General features: G+C 36.2%; 1 protein-coding gene across 1 annotated transcript; it reads right to left on the bottom strand.

Moving 5' to 3' along the window:
- Window positions 1–4,412: 4,412 nt before the first annotated feature.
- On the bottom strand, window positions 4,413–7,292 carry LOC132302233 (receptor-like protein kinase ANXUR1). The gene is made up of 2 exons (XM_059799094.1): window positions 5,502–7,292; window positions 4,413–5,251 (listed from the first exon to the last, which is right to left on the bottom strand). Exons 1-2 carry the CDS (start codon window positions 7,234–7,236, stop codon window positions 4,722–4,724), a joined length of 2,265 nt encoding a protein of 754 aa, XP_059655077.1. The 5' UTR covers window positions 7,237–7,292; the 3' UTR covers window positions 4,413–4,721.
- Between the last annotated feature and the right edge of the window lie 15,945 nt (window positions 7,293–23,237).

Raw genomic sequence — 23,237 nt, 5'->3', positions numbered from 1 at the left:
ATTTTGATTTGAGATTTTTGGGTCATTGGATTTGCATCATATACTTGGCTGTTGTGTACACGAAGGATGCAAAGAACAGAAGAGAAAAAGATAGAGTGAGCAGAGGGAGATTGCAGAAAAAAAGCCGAGAGTGCACAGAGAGGAGACGAGAGTTGCAGAGGCGGCCAGAGCTTGAGGCTTCAATTATCTAGTGAGGAAAATTCTTTTTCAGGGTAAGGGTTTCTAATTCACAATTTTCTTTGACTCTTGTGAGTTTTCTTAAAAAAATTATTAAGTTGTTTACTAAATTATGAGTATTGTTTATGGTTATAGACATTTTATGTATAATGAGCATGACAAGGTGTATAATGTGTTGAAAGTGATAGAAATTGCTCGTATTATTTATTGATTTTAATTATATGCACTTGAATGCTTGAATGTCAAATAGTATGTTGTCAAAATTGTTAATTGAGAGTTTATTAATTTATTTTTTTCCAAAAGCATTCAAATGAGATATAGATGAATTGTATGCAATTGTGAACTTGACATGGTATGGTGATTAAAGCTTGAAGTATTCATGCATTACATTAGGCAAGAAATGGAAAATTTGTTTTGAAATGAAATGAAATAATTTTAAAAAAATTGTTTTGGAAAGTGTTTGTAAAAACCCGATGCCTCGGAGGCGCCAAGTGGTCCATGTGTTAGTGTAGTCTAGAGAGGACTAGGAATTCAGTTAACTAGGCCAGATGTGACGCCTTGGAGGTGCCTTGTGGTCATGGATAATTAGCCAATCCCTCTTTCGTAACGCCTTGGAGGTGCCTTGGGTCGGATTACACTAACGGTTTGAAAATTGAAACGGTATTGTTTCAGAAATGGGGAGTGACATTGCATGGCATGGCACATCATTGGCATACTTGGTGCATTTGGTAGTTGTGTAACAACCCAACTCCTCATGGATTCGGATCATTAAACAGGTCCTTTCCAGACCCAAAATCATCCAAGGGTAATACGGTAATTTCATGTTAAATTTAAATATCATGGTCCAAAAAGGACAAAACGGTAAATTGCCATAATTCAATAATTTGAGACTCAAAGGGTATGATGGTCATTAACTTGGGTCACATAATAAATAAAATAAAGTTCGGGGCAATATAGTCTTTTCGGTGGTTAAAATATAATTATTGCACTTTATTGAGCCATAAAATAAATACGTGTAACATTTATTGGATGCCAAAGTGTAATTTTGGAAACTAAAATTTAGTTTAATTAAAAGGCAGAAACCGGTCGACGTATGTACACTATGCGTCGACTGGTTTGGGCTATGAACAGTGAAAATACCCACCGCCGAGATACCGGTAGACGTTTGGAAGCCATACGTCGACTGGTTTGGAACCTGTGTTACAATGGATACCGGTTACGTCGACTGGTTTGGGATACGTCGACTGGTTTGCAACATGAGCCACAATGACTCAGTGAAGATACTGGTCGACGTATCGGGGAAACTCTCACTTCTTTTCCCACTGTCCAGTGATAACCCAAATACACCAGCATTGGTAATTCAACCACTCACGCCACTACACTTGCGTGTAATTTTAAATACATTTCAACACTAAATTGCAATAATAATAACAACCACGTTGTTAACGTAATTTATCACACGTTACTAAAAATATACAAACTAATTTTGAGTAAGTAAAACTTAATTACATTCTCTCAAATAACCATATGCACAATGAACCTCAATACATCACACATTCCAAAATAATACACCTTGAGTTAATATTTTACAAAATTAGGTTCATTTACAAAAGATATGAAAAAGGGCATTTCTCTACTCCAAGCTAAGGCTAAGTTGGATTACCGTCGGCTACTTCTTTTCCATGACCTGAAAAATGTAGAATATGATGGGGTGAGCAATATGCTCAGTAGGTGACACTTAAGACACGTCTCTTGTGTCCCCGTGAATCCAAGCAAAGAATAGAGCGATAGGAATCGAGGTCATACAAAAGCGGGAAAATACAACATCATATCCGAGCTCAACATTAACAATATAATGCAATGGAATGTAATGCATGTCAATGTCACTCCCCATTTTCAAAACCGTTCATCCATCATTTTCCAAATTGTTAATGTAACCCCCTTTGGTGACTCCGCAGGGCCGAGAGAAGGATTGGCTACTGTCCCTGACCTTTGGTGACTCCGCAGCGTCATTATGGGGCCTAGATAGCTCAACCACGCTAGGACAATCTCCCTAATTCCCTCTAGGTTACATTAACCTACCGGCCTGTTGGTGACTCCACAGCAACCGGGTTTTATCAAAACACTTTCATCAATATACTATCCAAAACTCCCTTTTTCATTTCAAAATCAATTCTTCCTATTTCTTGCCCAATATAAATGCATAAATGCATTTATATCATGCCAATATACTCATCATTACACAACCAACTCAATTCAAGTAAGCAAGGCATAATTTCACAAGAATTTCTCAAGAAATTTCAACATGCTCTCATACAACAATACATCTAGCATAACGAACCTATATAAATCATCACGTAGGCAAATTTTCCACATAAAACATTAATTACAAGCTCTCACATACCCACATACACATGTTCTAACTACTTTTAAACTACAACTAGCGCAAATAAGCATGTCTTGCAACAATTTAGAAGATGTAATTCACATAGGAGCAAGAAAATTGTGGATTAAGAGCCCCTACCTTGATTTAGAGCAAAACCCTTAAAATGGGTTCAAATTTTCGATGGCCAAGGGGAGGCTCAAAGCTGAAATTGTTAATATCAACGCATAGAACTCACCGTGCTCTCCATTTCGCCTCAAATGGCACTCAAAATCACTAAGTGTGGAGTGAGAAATCAAAGATCAAAATTTGAAGCCAAAAGAGAAGAAAATGAAGAGGAAATGAGAAAGATAGAGAAATGGACGGGAGGAGAGAAATGAGAGACTAAAAAAATGGTCTCTAGCCACATGTGCGATTAGTGGCGGGCCCCACAAAATTTTCTTTTATTATCTCTTTTTTTTTTCTTTATATTTCCATTTTACACCTCATACACATTAATGCACCACATACAAATACCACTTGATCCACATAAATAAAAATGTACAATATGTAATTGGACCCAACCACAATCCCGTACGCAAAACGTGATAAGACGGAAATGCCCTTGCGGCGACAATTTTTTTCGAAAAAAAGAAAAACGACGAAAATCAGAAACGTCACAAGTTGGTTGATATATGTATGTTTGTTGATGATACAGTGGTTTTACTTGACTCCCGAGATAAGATCCCGTTCTCATACTTTCTATTCTCTATGTGAATTCACGGGGTCATAAGAGGTGTGTCTTAGGCACCTCCTACTGAGCAATTTGCTCACCCCTTATATTTAACATTTTTCAGGACACGGACGGGAAGTGGCGGACGACGCTCCTCCACAAGGTTCGATGAGTTAGTAGACCGTTTTGACACACTTTGTAGCTATGATCTCATTTCATTATTTATTTATTATTATTATTTTTTTTTATAAACCCTGAGATGACACATATATTATGTATTGACGTAGGAAAGGATGGTAATGTCCTTAGTTGACTTTGGGTTCAGATAAGGACCCGTTAACGATTCAGACCCTCGGGTTTGGGTCGTTACATTAACCATAGATTTACTTATAATGGCATGTGTCAGTGTGTGTGGGTGATTCAACTTAGAATATTGTAGAGAATTTTTAACTCGGAGGATCCTAGTTCCATTGTGAGAAGGAAACAATATTCAAGCCTACTAGTTTGTTCCATTTGTCAAAGTGAAATTATGGTCATTGATGGCCTGAAATGGGACTTCATTTTAAACCCCGCTTCAGGTCATCAATGATCTTTTATTGTTTCACTTTGATAAATGAGTCTAACTAGTTATCCTGAATATCATAACCCTTGTCAGAAATTGTGTGGGTCACTTTAATTAAAGCAAATTTATGATATTTTTATTATAAGGTTTCAGCCAATATGGTACAATTAATTAACATCAAATAAAAGTATGTATAGAAAATAATTCTTATGGTCAGTAGCATACGAGTTCAAAGTCATCACATAGATTTCAATTATTTTGTAATATATACCTTCTCATGGGAAACTATGCGTAGTATCTATTTGCAAGAGCATGTGATTGCTGCAAGAGAAATTAATTATTCTTTTTCACAGAAACCCTTGGTATATGAATGACAAGATCAAAATTTCTCAAATTAAAGCAAAATTAAGATCTGTGGAGGAGAGACTATACAATAGAATTGATAAAAGGATAAAGTGACAAAAACACTTCAATGTTTAAATTTTGAGCAAATATCTCCTTTAATGTTTTTTATTTATTTATTTATATATATATAAGTATTTTAGTTATAAAAAAATGATCAAATAAAGGATTGAGATCACTGTTTCGTTACAAATTTAGTCAACATTTTAAAGATATAAAATTCTAAAAATACAACTTTTCTGATTTTTCTCTTCCAATAATGCTCTTTAAAAATAAAAATAAAAAAATAAAAAAATAAAAAAGAGAGAGACACGTTAGTCATTTTTTTTACCCTTTTTTACTCAGAGAGATACTGCTGCTTTAATCTTTTCAGCATTCAAATTATTGTTTGCTGAAAAATTCAAAAACAGTTATACACTTTACATGTACACCTTATGGTGTTTTTCGCTGCCAACCCTTGATAAAATTAAGCAATGTGCCTAACGCTACAACGGTTGTACCAGAAGCTGAGATTTATCACTAACCTCCATGGCAGAACCGTGGCTTTCCTGCAATTCCAAAGCAAGCTCTAGTCCGCGCACAACTTCAATCATTGGAAGGCGTTTCATACTAGAAAGCAAGCACTTAATAGCAACATCCACAAAAACACTCAAAGAATGAGGTGATGCCTGTCCAACTAGATGGCAATCAATGATCTGATCCACTGTCCCAGTGTTTACACAGTTTTTGAGCCACTCCGATAGATTCATTGTCTCGGTTTCGAGTATGCTTGCTCTTAAATCCAGTGCTTGCTTCCCGGTCAAAACTTCAGACAGCACCAGACCGAAGGCATAAACATCAGCTTTTTCGGTAAGTCTTTCGGTGGACATATACTCTGGATCTGCATAGCCATTGGCAAGCGTTGACATTGTGGTTCTGTCACAGAAACGAAAGCTTGAAATCTTGGCAGCCCAATTTTTATCCAATAGGATGTTGGACGAGCTTATGTTGCCTTGAACAATTCTGTCCTTCTCACCTGCAGGTTGGAGCCAGAGATTTTGATTTGGGGGACAAATTATATATACAAGTAGTGATGGAAACTAATACGAAAAAGAAAAATAAAATAGAAAAGATTTTCAAATTAAGAGGAAAAAAATGTAAGAATTTCACAAACTTGAACCAAACATAATACTCCCTCTGTCCCAAATTAGATGTCACGGTTCCTCAAACATGACATCTAATTTGGGACGAAGGCAGTAGTTTATCCAAACCTCCGCCCAATTTACCTGTATGAAGATGGTTCAAACCTCTTGCAGCATGAATGCAGATTTGGAGCCTCTGCTTCCAGGAGAGTACAGAATTATTGAAAGTGTTGTGGAGTTGATCGAATAGGGTCCCCTTGGCCATGTATTCATGTACCAAGAACATCTGACCATCATCGTAACAGTATCCAACCAAGGGCACCAAGTTAATGCATCGCATTTGGGATTGCAAATTGACCTCGGACCAGAATTCTTGGCATATATGGGAGGTCAATCTTCTGATAGCAATCTTCCCCATTTCTTCCGTATAACCCATGTAAATCTTGCTACCATAACCTTTTTGTTTTTGAAGGGTGTATCTGAAATTGTGGGTTGCAGCTCGAATCTCAGCAAGTGAGAAAGGACGACAAAATACTTTGGGTGGTGAAGAGGGAACCTCTGGCAATGGAAAAGCATTTGTTGTCTTTGATAATCTCATTCTACCCCAAAGCATGTCCCACCACCCCAATGACTGTCCATGGTTACCATAGTCATTCTTTCTTTTCCCAATATCATCATCTTTACTTGTTTTGGGTGTACTACTCTTTACCTTCTTCTTGGTTTTGATTTCTGATCCCTTGGTTGTTGGGGGACGTCTAGGATCACCCAATGAAACAATCCCATCAATCTGCTCATCTTTGCAAGATTCACCGACGCTAACAATCTCATCCTCTGTATATGATTCTGCCCCTCCTTGCCATAGCATCATTGCAAATTTGAGGCTCTCCACCACCTCAGTCATGGTAGGTCGTTCATTCGGACTATCATGCAAACATTTGATGGCAATATTGGTAAACTCCTTCAAACAATGCGGCCGCAACTGCATCCTCACACTAGGGTCAATGATCTGATCAAGGGTTCCCTCTCTGAAGCAGTGTTGGGCCCACAATGCTAAACTATGCTGCAGCTGCTCCTCAAGCTCGACATGCACAGCCGGCCTTCCACACAACACTTCAAACAATACCACACCAAAGGCATATACATCAGATTTCTTCGTCAATCTACGAGTCAGGAAATACTTGGGATCCAAATACCCGAATGTGCCTTTAACGTTGGTGCTAAAATGGGTGTGCAATAGGCTTGTAGTATCCATTTTGGACAGTCCAAAATCTGAAATCTTAGCTACCCAATTTTCATCCACCAGAATGTTTGAGCTCTTGACATCTCGATGAATAACTCCCCTACTTGTATGAAGGTAGTCTAGCCCTTGTGCCGCACCAATGCAGATGTTGAGTCGCTGCTCCCAAGTGAGAGGTGAATATTCACTAAGACCCTTCCTTTGATTTTTGACTAAATGATCACCAACCGTTCCAAGGGCCATGTAGTCGTAGACCAGAATCATCTCCGGACATTGGTCACAGTAGCCAATCAGAGAGACAAGATGATTGTGCCGGAGCTTTGAAAGGGTCTTGATCTCTGTCCAAAATTCGTTAGCCCCTTGACTGGAATGCAAATTCAAACGTTTTATGGCCACAGTGGTCCCAAAGATCTGCCCTTTATATACTTTACCAAATCCACCACTCCCAATGACAAGTTTATCATCAAAGTTGTTTGTAGCCAACTTGATCTCTACAAGTGAAAAGCATCGACATAAATCCTCCTCCTCCTCCACCATGCCCATTGATGATGGTGAGATGTTTCCTTCTCCAGTGTTTTGTTCCGGAGATATATTAATCAATTGGTGAATGATGACATTTAACAGAGTAAGAATAACTATCATACCTGTTGCAATCGCATTTCTACTGCCAAAAGCTGATAGTAATTTTCGGAGACTCGTGGTCCAAGATGTCGAAGTATGTGCAGTAGACATATTGCTGGAATCTGCAAGATTGTTGTCCGGGTTGCTCAACTTGAATATCTCAATCCCTTTTAGGATTCCATCAGCATTTTTACTGCTGGACTCATACTTGGGCTGCAAAGCTATAATTATGTCACGCTTGCCTTCCATCCTGTCGCCTTCCATTGAGGCCATATAGTCCCTATATATTGCAGCAATCCCACTATTACCGCTCCAATTGATTACAAGTGCATCACTTTCAACCATGTGACCATTTATTAAGAGAGCAAACTGTTTTTGGCCACTGTCAACGATTGCAGGTTCAAGCTCACAGAAATGGAGCCTAACCAAATACCTGAATCCCAAAGTTACGGGTAATTTCCAAGTGAAGCTCCCAGATTGTTTGTTTGAACCGATTGACCAGGCTGTTTGATAAACTTCAGGTGGTGCTGTGTATGTGGGTATGTTTGTGCATGCGTTGCTTGTACTTACTTGTAAAAGACCTGATTGTAACAAGTAATTCTTGTCCCCAGACCACGCGCGGAACATACCGCCCAAATCTTCAACCGACAAAATGAATCTCCCTCCCACGTTTAACCGGTGAACCATCTCCAGTGCAGTGCGGTTATCAATAAAGTATCGGAAACTATTGCCCACCACACGAGCGCCCAAACCTCAATCTGGAGTGTAATAAAGACCAGCTGGCATGGAAACCACCTCAATTCCATTGATAAAAGAATATGCATCTTTGGAAGTAGTAATTTGAGATGGAGAGAATGTGATGTTAAACACTCCATTTTCTTCTACATTCACACAGAATTCTTTAGCAAAATACTTTACGCCCAAAGCATCAGCATAAATGGAAGGACTAAAGTTGCTGAGGAGAGTGTAACGACAAGCTGTAACAGTGAAAACCGCCTTGGATCTTTCGAAACCACGGTAAGAAACTGGATAGAAGTGCAGGCGAATGAATTTTTGACCCGACCTTATTTGAAATGTATAGGTGAATTGAGAACGAGAGAGGCGAGCGGTCATGTATGGAACAGGATCGATGAGAAGTGATTGGTGGACAGTTTTTGAGCTCACTGTTTTGCCTTCTAGTTGTTGCGACGAAGTCAATTTATCTCCGACCCATTCCCGGCCATCAAAAGCAGATGAGTTGCCCGAGAAGCCGCAATTAATGGCTATGTCTTCAACGAAATAACAAGGGGGTTCGGAAGAGTAGTTACCGGTGAATCTAAATCCAAGATGATGAACAAGGTAGATTGTGAAAATAATCGCAAGTGGAAAGAGATACATGCTTTTTGGAGTTTGGGACAGAACCAACATGTTTGTTTGTTTAGCAAAAATTGAAATATGAACACACACTCAATATGCAAGACTCAATTTGCATTTGAGATGAGAGAGAACAAGTAGTCAGCAAACAACATCTATCAGTTTTCTTCTTCAATATTTTTCTTATTTTATTTATTGTTTTTAATGATAAGAGTAGAATATTAGTAGGACCGTGACTTTGTCAAGGAAGAGTAGCTACTTGGAAAAGTAAACACTACTTGGTAACTGTTATATGGGCTCCACTTCCTACACAATAAGTTCACCTCATTGTGACTTTCTACAACCTGTGATATTGAGCAAATTATTGTACGTTTTTTCTAAACATGTGTCACTACAATTATCGTAGGTTCCTAAAAGTATATGAGTAAAATGCAAGGTGGCAATATGCAGTGGTGAGAAACTTCGTATATATACGAGACCGAGAATCCTAAATAAAGACACTGAAAGAGAAGAAGTAATAGAATGCTCTTTTTTTCTCCTCCTTCCTTCTCATTTATTGTGTTTTATATTTCTTGTTATATATTTTTGTTCTATATTTATAAAATATTATTAGCACAATCATCTACCTGCTGAGAAGAAAGTTGCATTTTTCTTTCTCACTCAAAAGGGTAAGAGAAATAATTATTTATATTAAATTATTTCTATTCATACTTTACAAATAATTAAAATTGTTGAGGCTAAAGTCTCACAAAAACTTATTTATTTATTTATATTATAATATTTTAGTTCATTATTTACAGAAAACTTAATTGCTGAATCCGAAGTCTCGCAAATACTAAATTATTTATATTTAATGATATTTACAAACTCGAAATTTACATATATTATACTTTTCGTGAGCATGAAGTTTCTCAAATATTTGGTACTCTTTGCGAACCCGAAATTTCACAAAATTTATTAACCTGAAGTCCAAGTAAAGCTAAAGCTCTTTGACCCTGAAGTCATTTACATTGTACACCCTTGCAAGTTTTGCGAAACATTACAATATAAATTATGCATTATTTAAAGAACTACATACCTTTGATTTTAGTAATTTATTATTATATACTACTATATTATGAGAATATGTCAGTACTTTCCTAAAACTGTTGGAGTATGTTTAATGTTTCTATATATATTAAATTATTTATAAGCTTTCCAGAAATCCTATTACAAAACAGTACAAAATTCTTTTACAAAGTCATTACTTTGAATATAAAAATCCTATACTATACTATATATATATATATATATATATATATATAGAGAGAGAGAGAGAGAGAGAGAGAGAGAGAGAGAGGGAGAGGGGTTTGTTAGCAACAGTTGCCTAAGCTATCAGTCACCTTATTTTATTGGTCAGTTTTGATATATATATATATATAGATAGATAGATAGAGGGAGAGAGGGGTGGTGGTTTGCTAGCAACAGTTGCCTAAGCTAGTAGTCACGTAATTTTATTAGTCAGTTTTGAGCCCACTATTGCACATCATTTATTTTACTCATTGACTTTCTTAGTTCTAGTTTGGGAATCTAAAAAGTGATTTATTTATATTCTAATTATATTATTTTATGAAACACATTTTTAAAAGAGTCTTTTGAATTACCTTCTGCCAGGTAGCCTTTTTTTCCTTTTTCTTCTTTTCTTTTTCTTTTTTTCCTTTTTAACTTATCTTTACCTGAAAATTCTGTCCCTTTACCCGATTCTTTTTAACTTATCATGACAGACCCACTTTTTAGATGACCTTTCTAAAGAATTTTTTTTTTTTTTTCTTTTCTATACTAACATCCTTCTACACCAATCAAAAAAAAAAAAAAAAAAAAAAAAAAAAAAAAAAAAAACCATCCAAGTTTCAACATATTTATTTCGAAACATGCTGACAGTAAATAAATTAAAATTTCAACAGCCTTGCCATAATTCCTTGACATCAACTCACATCAAGTTTGTCTACATCATAGTAAAAGATTATAACATAACTGAACTTTCGAAGCTAATACATATAATCAAACCAAATGTATATAACCCAGCTTCTTCTCAAATGTCCATCAGATCCCAAAAGATTCCTACCTATAGCAAAATAAACCTACTTCTTCTCAAATGTCCATCACATCCCAAAAGATTACTACCTATAGTAAAATAAACCTGTTTCTTCATGGATGAAGCATAGCTCTTCGTCAATAAAAATAAAGTTTGTTTGATCAAACCAGAAAATTTTCAAATTATTAAAAATCAAACACCATTTTTCATCCCTCTTATTAATATAAGACACTATTTTTTATTCCATGCAAGTAAGAAGAAAAGTACAATTAATACATTAATATTGTACCTCAAAAATCTTGTGTAGGAGGTGGTGTTAACTCAGAGCTCCAATCTCGTTCGTTGGAAACAAACACACGAGGATGATTTTCTTTCTATTACAAATATCAAATATAAATACAAGTTTAAGATGCATCTTGTGTATTTCAAAAAGAAATTATAACATTTAAGACACGACAAACCTGAATTTCCAAAGGCTTTCTCCTCCGCACTTCCATAGGCTTTTGAACCTAATAAAATGCAAGTATTAATAATTAGTAACTAAGAAATACATCATTAAATAAATACATATGCAAGATAACTAAAACTCTAACCTGTTTTGGTTTGTTTTTTCATCTTTTTTTACTAACATTCTCGATCCCATTTTTAATCCTTTTAGGAGCTCCTTTATAGTTGACACTTGTGGGTCGAATGCTGAGATGTCAAACATCACATTATTATCAACATTCTATTTATCAAGATCAAGAGAATTATAAGGATCTTCAAAGCCTATAAGAGAATTATTAACCATTGCACATTTTTTCATAGCTTCCTTTAGCGCATCATATGCAATGTTATTACTCTCAATGCATATTGACCCCTCCTCACTCAATTTGGTGGCTTCGTGAAGCACATTAAAACGTTTCTTCTTCGAACGAACATCTTTTGGAATGTGTCTTGTGGTATTAACACATTTTGCATGTTTAGTCCATCTCTTTAAGATGTATTGAGCTGGGATGTTAAAAACACCAAAAAATTATAGTACCGCCAACGCATGTCTACAAAGATACCCATTGTACTCAAATAGACGGCATAAACAAAAAATATCTTCCTCACTTGCATCCCATTCTACCAAGAAGTTTTCATTTTTTTCAAAATTTTGAACTTTTAAACTCTTAAATGTACCATCTTCCGATGTTTTTTGAGGATAACATCCAAATGCTCCCAAAACCTCAACTTGAAATTTCTTAAAAAATGTGGTGTGTAAACTTTTGACATTTGTTTCTTCCAAAGTGAAGAAGACTTTAAAACGGGTTCTTTGTATATTGTACCAAAATTAGCATATGCCTCCTTTTCTTCTCTATCTTTTAAAGCCACCATATATTGTTGAACTAACTCCTTCAATGAAGTTTTCTTGTTCACATATTTATCAAAAAAATGAGTTTATACTTTCAAATCTTTGAGTTGTAGATATTCCAACAAAAAAACGTACCTCTCATGTATATTGGAACCCAATGTTTACGATCTTCAAATAAAGCTTCAAGCCATTCATTCTCTGTAAGTTCAAATCTTTCAATCATATTCCTCCATTTCATCTCAAAGTCTTCCTCAGTCCAAGAATTATAAATACATCTATTGAACATTCCCATAAAATTTTTATATTTTCTTGTAACATGACCAAGTTTTTCAGGAATCTTTCTCAATATATGCCACAAACAAAACTGATGTCATGTATTGGGGAATAATTTTGAAATAGCTGTATATTGGGGAATCTTTCTCATATATATATATATATATATATATATATATATATATATATTTGAAGCTCTATTTTGCCCTCTGCATAATAATTTATCCCAGCCATGGGATGATATCTTGTGGAGCAACATTTAGATGAGCTCAGTTGCTAGGATCTGGTGTGGTGTACCCACATGAGCCCACTTTGATGTAATCAGGTGTTGGTGAGCTCACTGGACCCGGGTTAATCCAGATTAAATTGGGCTGACCCGTTTTGCTGGCAGCAAGCTTTTAAGGCTGAAAAATGTCCCTTTTACTTATTTCTCTGAATTATGAAATGAAATCCAAATTGAGCAAATCATATATCATTGCGAAGCTTGTTATATCGATTTTTATATATTTGACTATTGATATATGATTATATTTAAGTCATTATTTTCTAATTAAGTTGTTGATCACTTTTAATATGACTTTTTAATATGACTGTGATAGTTTAATAAATTTTTATTGATTATTGTTATTATTATTATGTATCACTAAGTTCGACAATGATTAGACGTTCATTTTTTGACTAGACGTTTTTGTCATTTATATATATTCTTAAAAAGTCGAACCTTGCATGACTTGAATTTGTTGCGATTAATAGTACGGGTAAGCACTCATGGACCCTTGAAGAGATCCATTGTGTTGATAATACATTTAAAAGGAAAATCAAGTGTCCCTGAAGAACCACACAAAATTAGCTCACAATTAATATCATCTATGGAAAAATAATTATTGAAAATGAGATGATTCTAAAATAGCAATATCAAGTATCCTCCTGAAGTAGTGATATCAAGTATGCTCCCGAAGTAGTAATATCAATTATGCTCCTGAAGTAGCAATATTGAACGCACTGATTTACAAAACCTTCTTGGTATAATGAAGTGGACACTAAGGGGGAGTATTATATATCATATATGGTGTCCACTATGTTTGTGTTTTTAGTAATGGGAAATATTTAGTGATTTTCAATTAACAACAAATAAATTTAGAATACTTTTCAAAAATTATTGGCCAACATATTGAATGGTCTCTTGTATTTTGTTTCTAGACAAAATAATAAAAAATAAAAAATTATATAAGCATTCCCTGAAGCCAATGCAACCTCCTCCTTTCATAGTATGAACGTCATAGTGGTCATGGGTATGACCATGATATAAGTAACTACCCATAATCAAGATGATTATTATTTATCAATATTTCCCAAGAAGATTATTATTATTTATATATCAATGTTTCAGAAGGAACATCAAACCTCATGTGACGCGCGTTTCGCAATTTTCTATTTTTCTAACATTTTTTTTGATTTTTTGGATTATTTTATTTTTGCACCTAGTATTGCATGCCACGCACCGGTTAGCGTGTCAGGAGTGTTCCGAGAGTTCTTTGGGACATTTCTTTGAGTTTAGAACTCTTAGAAATATATTTTTAGTCATTTCATTCTTTTTTGGATTTTTGGTCCAGGAGGTCTCGTGTGGGCCCCGCGCCTATGTTTCTCGTGCTCGGGACTATTTTCGGATTAATTTCACTCCATTAATTATTATTTGAAGTATTTCTATGTTTGTATGTGCCTAAATATATCATTGAGGCATGTTATAGTGTGTATTTACATAAGGGGGCATTTTAGACTTCGGTGGGTCAAGGTGGGACCAAACGCATGTGACAAAAGGGGAGGGCCATACATTTTTGCCCATTTTTCTTTCTTCTTCTGCCGCGTCTCTCTCTCTCTCTCTCTCTCTCTCTCTCTTTCTACAAACACAATTTTTACATAATTTAAGCAAAGATTCCATTCTCTTCCTCTTAGATTTGATCTTTGCCATAGAAGGCAAAGTTGTAGAGCTCGACGAGGGCTTCGATTTGATCGAAGCACAATTCCATTTGGGTGACATTGTGAATTTTGAAAATTGGGGCTTTTGTTCTTCCTTGTGGTAGAATTGTCTAATTGTCAATTTCCTTTAATATTGTAAATGATTTCATGTTTTTTCCCCTCTATTAGCATGCTAATTTGATAAAATTTACATTGTTGTATTCTAGGGTTCCATGTATGTAGAGTAAATTGACAAATTGATGTGATATGTGTGGTTTTATGCTTAAGTTGTGTGCAAGTTGTGAACAAAATGCTATCCAATGTGTTATTTGACGAACCATATGATTAATATATGCTAGAATAATGTGAAGATGTGATGATAGCATGCTATTTGTTTAAATTGTCATTTAATGATGTATGCTTATCAATTGAAGATTTTTAGCAAGCATGAATTTCTTATGGCATTAAGAAAATTTTGTCAAGAATTGAAGGGTTTACACATGGCGCATTTCATACACATGAGATTGATGACTTTTTTACAAGCATGTGATTTGGGGTGTGTAAAGACGTGTGTGGGATGTGGAAGAGATGGAATGTAAATTTGATAAGTTCTAAAAGAAATTAAGATTTTCTCAAACCTGGTAGTTGGGGAGCTACCCCTTTGCCGGGCTAGCTAGTTAATAAGGACACGGGAGGTACCTGTGAGTAATTTAGCAACCTCGGGCCCCAAATAGTAGTTGGGAGTCACCCTTTGCCAGGGACGACTAGCAAATTCTCCCTAGAGATGGCGGAGGTACCAAAATTCAGCTAGCCAGCACGTTTTCAGTGTGTGTGTGAGTTTGCGAAGGTGTGTGTATGGTTTACGATTGCATAATGCATTCCATGCATTGCATTGCATATGGTTGATGATGATATTACTTGATGATGAAAATGGTGTATATGAGACCCTTGTATGATCCCTATATCTCATTTATATTCCTTGTGTGTGGAGCATGCCATTTGCTACTTTACTTCAAGAAGTGCCACTTAGGCAATCTCTACTGAGCCGTTGTTCTCATTCCTCTACTTAACATTTTTCAAGAAATGGAAAAGAAGTAATGGACGATCCACAACCTCACCTATGATGGCATTAAGGACATTTTTGTTGACTAGAAGTTAGTTAATTTGAAGTATAGATGTATTTGATGAAAAAGGAACTTGTAGTCGAACTTGTATCATTTTGATATGGACTTGTACTTGATGATCACTTATATGTATCTTATGGATGGAAATAGTTTTGAGACCAAGAAACCCCCCTTTTGTGGTCTCCTTAAGATTTCTAATCCATTGTTGCTTATTGAACTCGTTTTGTATATTTAACGATGTAGTCATGTCTATTTTAATGCATGAACGTTATTTCATCATTATGGTGGTGTTTTTATGTGAGTTGGGACAGGTTTGGTATAACCTAAGTGATCAATTCATAACTACCGAAGATGGGTTATGCTTAATTTTGATTTGTATGACTTTCTGGAAATTGTTGTAGTTGTTGTATGCTTCTACATATTATATTTACATATAATTGTTTTCCCCAAGTTGATTGCATTGTTGCATGTTTATGAGGTCTCGGTGAACCCAATTGCCTAGTCCCCTCTCTTGTTAATTCAATCTTTGAATTCGCTTTAAATTCTATTTTTAATTCATTATATGCTAAGTGACAAACAAACCAATCTTCAAACCAAATTGTGACACTTTATAAACTTGAAATTAATCTTTTGAAGTTTGATTGCCATAAGCTAGCAATCTCCGTGGATCGATACTCTTACTTAGCCATTTTCTACTAATGTGCTACGGTTAGTGGTTTATTATTGATAGGCCATTGCATAACGATCAATTTTTGGCGCCGTTGCCGAGGAATTGTAATCGGCTTTGTAATAAATAAAAAAATTAAGATTAAATTTAGTTTGGTTGTAATTATAATTTTTGTATATATTTTTCTGTTTTTAATTTGTTTTCCAAGTTCTTAAGTGCAAGTGTGAAACAAAAGGGTTGCTTTGAGGTGTTGAACAAGTTGTGAAAATTCTGAAAAATTCTGAAAATTCTGGGAATTTGCACCCTTTGTAAGTATTTCAAGTTGATTTTTGCTGCACTTGAAATTTTAGTTGTATTTGTTTTACATGGATGCATGCTAGATGATGTTGGGTCGTAGATCTTTGACATTGCCAATTTTAGAAGAACAAGTTAACATAACTTCATTAGAAAGAACTCTTAGACAACAAAGAATGAACCTTAGGGATCCCGAGACTATAAGAGAACTTGAAACTGAAGTTGACAACATGGGTGATAATCTTGAAAACGCTAGAGATAATGTTAGAGTTGAAAATCCTAAAGTCAAAAATGCTGAAATTGTTAATGAAAATGTAGCACCCATAACTCTTAGGGACTATTTCATCCCATCAACATATACATATCCATCATGCATCGTTATGCCCAATGTCAATGCCCATCATTATGAAATCAAATCCAGCATAATCCAAATGCTTCCATCTTATCATGGGTTTGATAATGAAGACACTTGTAAACATCTTGATTAGTTCTTGAAAATCTGCTCCACCATCAGGATGAGGGACTTCCCTCAACAAGCACTCCATATGCGTCTATTTCCATTCTCCTCAAAAGATAGAGCCAAATATTGGTTAAATTCCCTTGTTGCAAATTCCATCACCATATGGGCCCAATTGCAACAAGAATTTCTGAAAAAATACTATCCTGTGGGGAAAACCAATTAAATGCGTTGTTCCATTCTTCGTTTCTCCCAAATAGATGGGGAACAATTCTATTAGACATGGGAAAGACTTCAAGATCTTCTTAGGAAGTGTCCGCCCCACCAAATTCCAAAATGGCAATTGGTGCAAGCCTTCTATGATGGATTAACCGAACCACATAGACAACTCATTGATTCTTCTTGTGGGGGCATGTTCATGTCCAAAAATACAGATAAAGCTTGGACCTTACTTGAGAATATGAGCAATAATTCTATTCAACATAGTTCTCGTAGGGCTCCCACTTCTAGTGTTGGAAAACCCTCAAATCCGTGCCAACCACGGACTCTAAGGGAAGAATCTTCTTAAGTGGATGTAGCCCACAAAGTTTTTCAGTTAGTGGCACAACATCTCTCCTCTTCTCAAAATTCTTCATCAAATGCTATGTGTGAATCTTACACAAGCACTTTTCATCTAGAAGAAGATTGCCCCAAACTGGTACGCAAGAGCAGACCAATGCCATGTTCTCTCGTCCTGGACATAATCCGTATTCCAATACATATAATCCGGGATGGAGAGATCACCCGAATTTCTCGTGGAGGCAACCAGCCCCACAAAATTCAACAATCCAAGGTCATGGGCAACAAAATCAGTCCAATTCTCAACCCATGAACCGGCCATTCCAAGCTTCTAGAAGCTATCATCCTCCTCCCTATAATGTAAGCTCTTCAAATCAAAATTCAGCTCCTCTTCACCCGTCCCAATTGGATAAGATATTAAACACCAACAAGCAAATCATGGTTACCCTTAATGGTATACAATCAACAGTGCAATTGGTTAATACTCATTCCTAATCAATAGTAAAGATTAAAACCCAACTGGGATAATTGGTTACTTTTGTGAATCAGCTTCATAAGAGGGACACAGGCAAACTTCCAGCTCAACCCGTGGTGAACCTGAAAGGGCAATTTGTAATTGATGAAATCCTTCCTCCGAATGGACCACATCATGAGCAAGACCATGCAATCACCACCCTTCGGAGTGAAAGAGTTGTAGATAACAAGGTTGGGGAAGAGATTGAAATTCTTACTCCTAATGATTCAAGTCCTCTACCCAAAAATCTAAAAATCAGTCCAGAAATTCCAAATCCGCTAATCCCAAATTAGGAGACATCTTATGAGCCTAAGGCTCCTTTTCCTCAACACCTCAAAGAGTCCACACATTTTAGGAGCAAGGGCGATAAAATTCAGGATATGTTGGAAGCAAGTAAAGATCAGCATTCCTCTTCTCGATGCCATCAAACAAATTCCACCCTGTGCTAAATTTCTCAAAGATTTGTGTACTAAAAAACGCATTTCTAAGAGCAATATTCCAAAAAAGGTGAGGTTAACTGAGCAGGTAAGTGTTATCATTCAGCACAACACACCTCCAAAGTTTAAGGATCCGGGTACCTCGACAATCTCATGTGTCATTGGAGACAATGAGTTAGAAAAAGCCCTCCTTGACTTGGGAGCGAGTGTAAATCTGATCCCTTACTCATTTTACTTGCAACTTGGCTTAGGAGAACTCAAACCAACCTCGGTTGTCTTGCAACTTGCGGATAGATCCGTCAAGCAACCTCGTGGTATCATTGAGGCTGTAGTCATCAAGGTGGACAAGTTCTACTTCCCGGTAGACTTCTTGGTTCTAGATACTAAACCGGTTTACAATCCCAAAAGACACATTCCCGTAATCATTGGTCGGCTCTTTTTAGCCACGACTAATGCTTCAATTAATTGTCGAACCGGGGTAATGGATATATCTTTTAGAAATATGAAGGTTAAGCTCAACATCTTCAATGCATCTCAACATCCTCCAGATGAAAATGAATGTTTTTCTCTTAACGCAGTAGATGAATTGGTCGAAGAATCTCTCCCATTCACTCTAAGTCAATACCCTCTCGAAACTCGATTGACTCATGTTAATTATGAGGAGGTTGTTGTCAAAGAATCTGGTTGGAAAGTAAATTTGTTGCTTAATACTTTATCATCTTTTCAGTCTTCTCTGTGGGTACCTGATGGCAATAATTTGTTACCACTTAAAATTACCACTTGCAATAGCACATATATCAATGCAGAACAGGGCTATAATAAGGGTTTATCGAACCACAAGGAATGCTAGCTTATGGCAATCAAGATTGTAAGATTAATTCCCGGTTTGATTTGTGAAGTATAGTTGTTAGATTGTTTTGTTTGTCACTTTAAACTACGAATTTAAATTGCATAAAAACAGTGAATAAAATGAATTTGAATGAATTAAACTTATAAAGATATAGGCTAGGGAATTAACTTCACCAAAACCTCATAAACATGTTAACTTGCATTCAATTTGGGGATAAACAACTATGTATATAAAATGATGTGTAGAAGTATAGAACAACCACAACATCTTCCAGAAATTCATACATTTCAGAACTAAGCATAACCCATCTTTGGTTGGAATGGTCCATCCACCTAAACTAAGTTGTGGTATGAACCATCTTCCTAGGCATGGCCTATCAAGGTCCTTCAATTGTATTTTAAAGCACATGAAATTCAATTATCTATCATAAATTATCTTCAATTGGTATGGACCATCTACCTAACATAAACTAACCTAAAGGTGTAGCATGGTCCATCTTCCTTAAGTATAATCTATACAAATTCTCAATTAACATGCCAATAAAACCATTTCATAAATTCATTCCCATTGTCACTATAGGAATATCAAGTGCATAATTGTGCCAATATGATTTATAAGACAAGATAAACATATTAACATAATTATATATTCAAATGAAGATCACATACATTAATTCAATATAAAAACACATCAATTCAAAGTAAAAAACTTCTAATTTATGAAATCAAATATATACTAGATGAATCCCTAAATTAAAAGACAATTATAACATGTTTACTTGGTCTAGGTTACATTAACTCCCTAGGAAGGGAGTTAGCCTCTCATGTGCAAGGTGTAAGCCTCCATTGATGATGAAGACTCCATCTCCACGAGCTCAGAATTCTGCCCCATTCTTCTTCCTCTCCCTTTCTCAAAATTTCTCTCTTTATCTTCTACCAAGTCAAACTTAGAGATAGACAATGATGGGTGATTAATATATAAACTAAAAATGCCCTATAAAGAGAGTATATTTCATGGCCTTTGTCCCCTAAAAGAGTTGGAGACATCCCTAAAGTTAAGGAACAAACTTTGACCAAAAGATAGTGTGACAGCTCAGCATTTTGGCAAAATTAGAATGTCACATTAGGCTCTAGTTTTGACCCCTCAAATGTGGAAATTTGATTTCCATTACATGAAATATTTAGGATTATGAATCAGCTTTCCAAGTCATTAAACCATTTAGCAATTCGACTTCTAACCAGAGAGATATGGTCAAAATACCACAGGGGTGCAAAGTTGAGTTTTGCAAGCCTATCAGCATGTTGGTGTCCTCTTGCTCTCCATTTTTGACATCTAAAACGTGGGAATTAGACTTCCATTAAAACATACCAAACATAGAGCTTTGAGTTCTCTTTCCATAAAATCAAACGATTCGTCATTTGGACTTTATAGCAAAGAGTTATGGCTTTTTTACCAAAGGTGTGCAGAGTTGCTGACATACGCGCGCGCGAGACAAGGCCCCGCGTCCGGATGCCAAAATGGCCGGAGACTGGAATTTCATAATTACCAAACGGAGGCTGGACTGAGCCCAAAAAATTATGTAATTACAAACTTAAACTCCATAAGGCCCTAGACACCCAGAATGACCATCGGAACGAAATTCGAAGCCTTCTTATGAAAGCACTATTTTTATGGTCTGAAATTAATGGTCTTTATTGCATTTTATTGCATTTTGAGGCTAAGCACCTAAAAATAAGAAAAAACACAAAAACGCATATAAGGTATACAACATCAATACAAAAATGGACTAAGATATGCAATTTAGGGCGCTTGAATATGAAATATTCGGTGCTTATCAGTACTACCAAATTAATACCTCTCTTGGGAACCTGAATCTCCTCTCATTCTTTCATTCGAGTTATCATTGAACTTCGAAGTTGAACCACCGGATATATGTGAAAAAGGTAATAACCCTCTCATGGATGTTCAAGGGATGAATTTTGAAGGAACCTCAACAATATCTCACAAGCAACCTTATGACTTCAGTCTGAAAATGAAAAATCTAAGATTATGGGAAGTACTTGAATCCTTTAGGGTTAAACTTGCTTACTTCATCCCTTCACCAGGTATTAATCCAAGTTTGAGACCATACGAGGGAGACAAGTTGTGCAAAGAAAATGTGGAGACCGTCCTCTTGACGGATCCAATATATGAGGATTAGTCAGATTCCTGTCTCGTCAAGCTATCGACGTTAAATTTGGCCACTTATAGGAAGCATTCCGCTTCCTAATCTTTTCTCCCTCCTAAAAACAAAATTTCAAAAAATTTACCCAAGTATAGATCTCAAAATTAGCATTTTCACAAAAGTGTTTCGAATCTCGTTCCGATGGCATAGTAGTAGGGGTGCAACTTGGGTTGGGCAACCCGAGCCCAGCCCGATTTTTTACTGACTTGGGGAATCATTTTTACGATTAGGGTTGGGCTTGGGTTGAAAAATTCAAACCCGAATTTAATTAGGGTTGGGCTTGGGTTGAAGTATTAGCAACCCGAGCCCGAATTCTAATATTATTTTCACATATATACATATATATTTTTAAATACATTATATATAATTTTTAAACTATGATTACCTTTTTCCTTTTCAACAAATCTTAACTCATTGTATGTTAACATTTACCACAATTAATTTTATATGAATTTGTTTGTAATTTATTAAAAATTTAAAAAAAGTCTTTAAACTTTTTCTTGTTTAAGAGTAATTTAATCTAAAACTAATTCAAGATCATATTAAATTTTCGGTGTGAATATGAGAAACCCGAATGAACCCGAAGTTTTAACCTAGAATCTAAGCCCGAGTTGCAAGCCCGAATTTAAGAGTAGAAGGATGGGTTGGGCTCGGATTGAGTAGTTAGGGTTGAGAATAGGGTTAGGGCTGGGCTTGAGTAGCATTTCATATGGTGGGTTAAGCTTCAGTTATACCTCAAACCCGCCCAACCCGCCCGAGTTGCAACCCTACATACTAGGTGTCATGGGCAATAAATCGGTTCCAGTTAAAGTTTCGGAATTTTTTGGGTCTATCTCGACTTTCAAAACAAATAAATAAAAAAATAGTCTTCAGGCAATTTTACGTCTGAACGCCCCTCTTGGCGTCCAGATGCCAAGCCAACTGGGCATAAAAAAAAAAAAATTCAAACTCAAAAATTTGAGATTTCACAGAACATGTTCATTTTTCAATCTGACTGTTCCAGAGGATGTCCCAGTAGAGTATCAATGTATCCAAGTGTTCCCGAAATTTTTAGACTCCATCCCAGCCTCTAAATGGCCGAAATGAAATTCCAGCCAGCAGCCAATTTTGTTTCCGAACGCCCCTCCTAGCATCCGGATTCCCCTTGTCCAGCTACTTGTCACAGCAAGTGTAAGGTTGCACCTACTGCGCACCTTGGCATTTGGCGTCCAGACGCCGCCCGATGCGTCAGGACGCCCCAACCCAAAAAACTAGGGACGCCCCAGCCCAAAAAACTGGCCCGAGCCCAATTCCTTCCTTATATCTATTCTTCCTTTCATTTTTTCTCCCCCCATTCTTCTATCTCGACTCTCACTCTCTCTCTCTCAACCCTATATTTATCATATTTTTCTCCCCATTCTTCTTCCCCATCTTCTCCAATCATCATTCAATCTTCAAATTCAAGGATTCAATCCTCTATTTATTATGCAAAAGTCATCTTCTCCGTCTCTTGGTAAGTTCTACTTTATCCTCTCTTTATTCTTTTAAGTAATTCATGAATGTGGAGGAGGGGAATTTTATTGTTGGATTAATAAGTTGTGTTGGGGCTAAGTAAAGTTCAATTATATGATATCATTGTGGGTTTCTAAAGCTTAGTGCCATTGTTTTGCTCTAGGTCGTTTGACATTGCACACCACATGTTTGCCAGAATTCCCCAACCAACTTCTCACTCTAAAATGCCATCAAAAACTGCTGTAGAGCGTGCTAGATCGTCTTAAGAGGAATTCATTCCAAACTGGAGTGAATGGCCTATCGAATTCGAGACAAAATTTGCTATCCGGGACGACTTCAAGAAGCATCCCGAGATGGCATGGGCGGTCAAAAATCTCAAAGGCCTTGGCCTTGCATCTCTATTTAAGCCATGAC

This window comes from Cornus florida, unplaced genomic scaffold, assembly GCF_030987335.1.
Source record: "Cornus florida cultivar Cherokee Brave unplaced genomic scaffold, ASM3098733v1 CherokeeBrave_3.0.0_Hap2_Chr04, whole genome shotgun sequence".
NCBI classification, from domain to species: Eukaryota; Viridiplantae; Streptophyta; class Magnoliopsida; order Cornales; family Cornaceae; genus Cornus; species Cornus florida.
This window is presented reverse-complemented; position numbering and strand designations above follow the sequence as displayed.

Bases quoted from the DNA above. Each gene is read 5' to 3' on its own strand.
- LOC132302233 (XM_059799094.1), bottom strand. From the start codon at position 7,236: ATGATAGTTATTCTTACTCTGTTAAATGTCATCATTCACCAATTGATT. The intron at 5,252-5,501 runs GTAAATTGGGCG...TCCAACCTGCAG, and splicing joins TTTGAACCATCTTCATACAG to GTGAGAAGGACAGAATTGTT.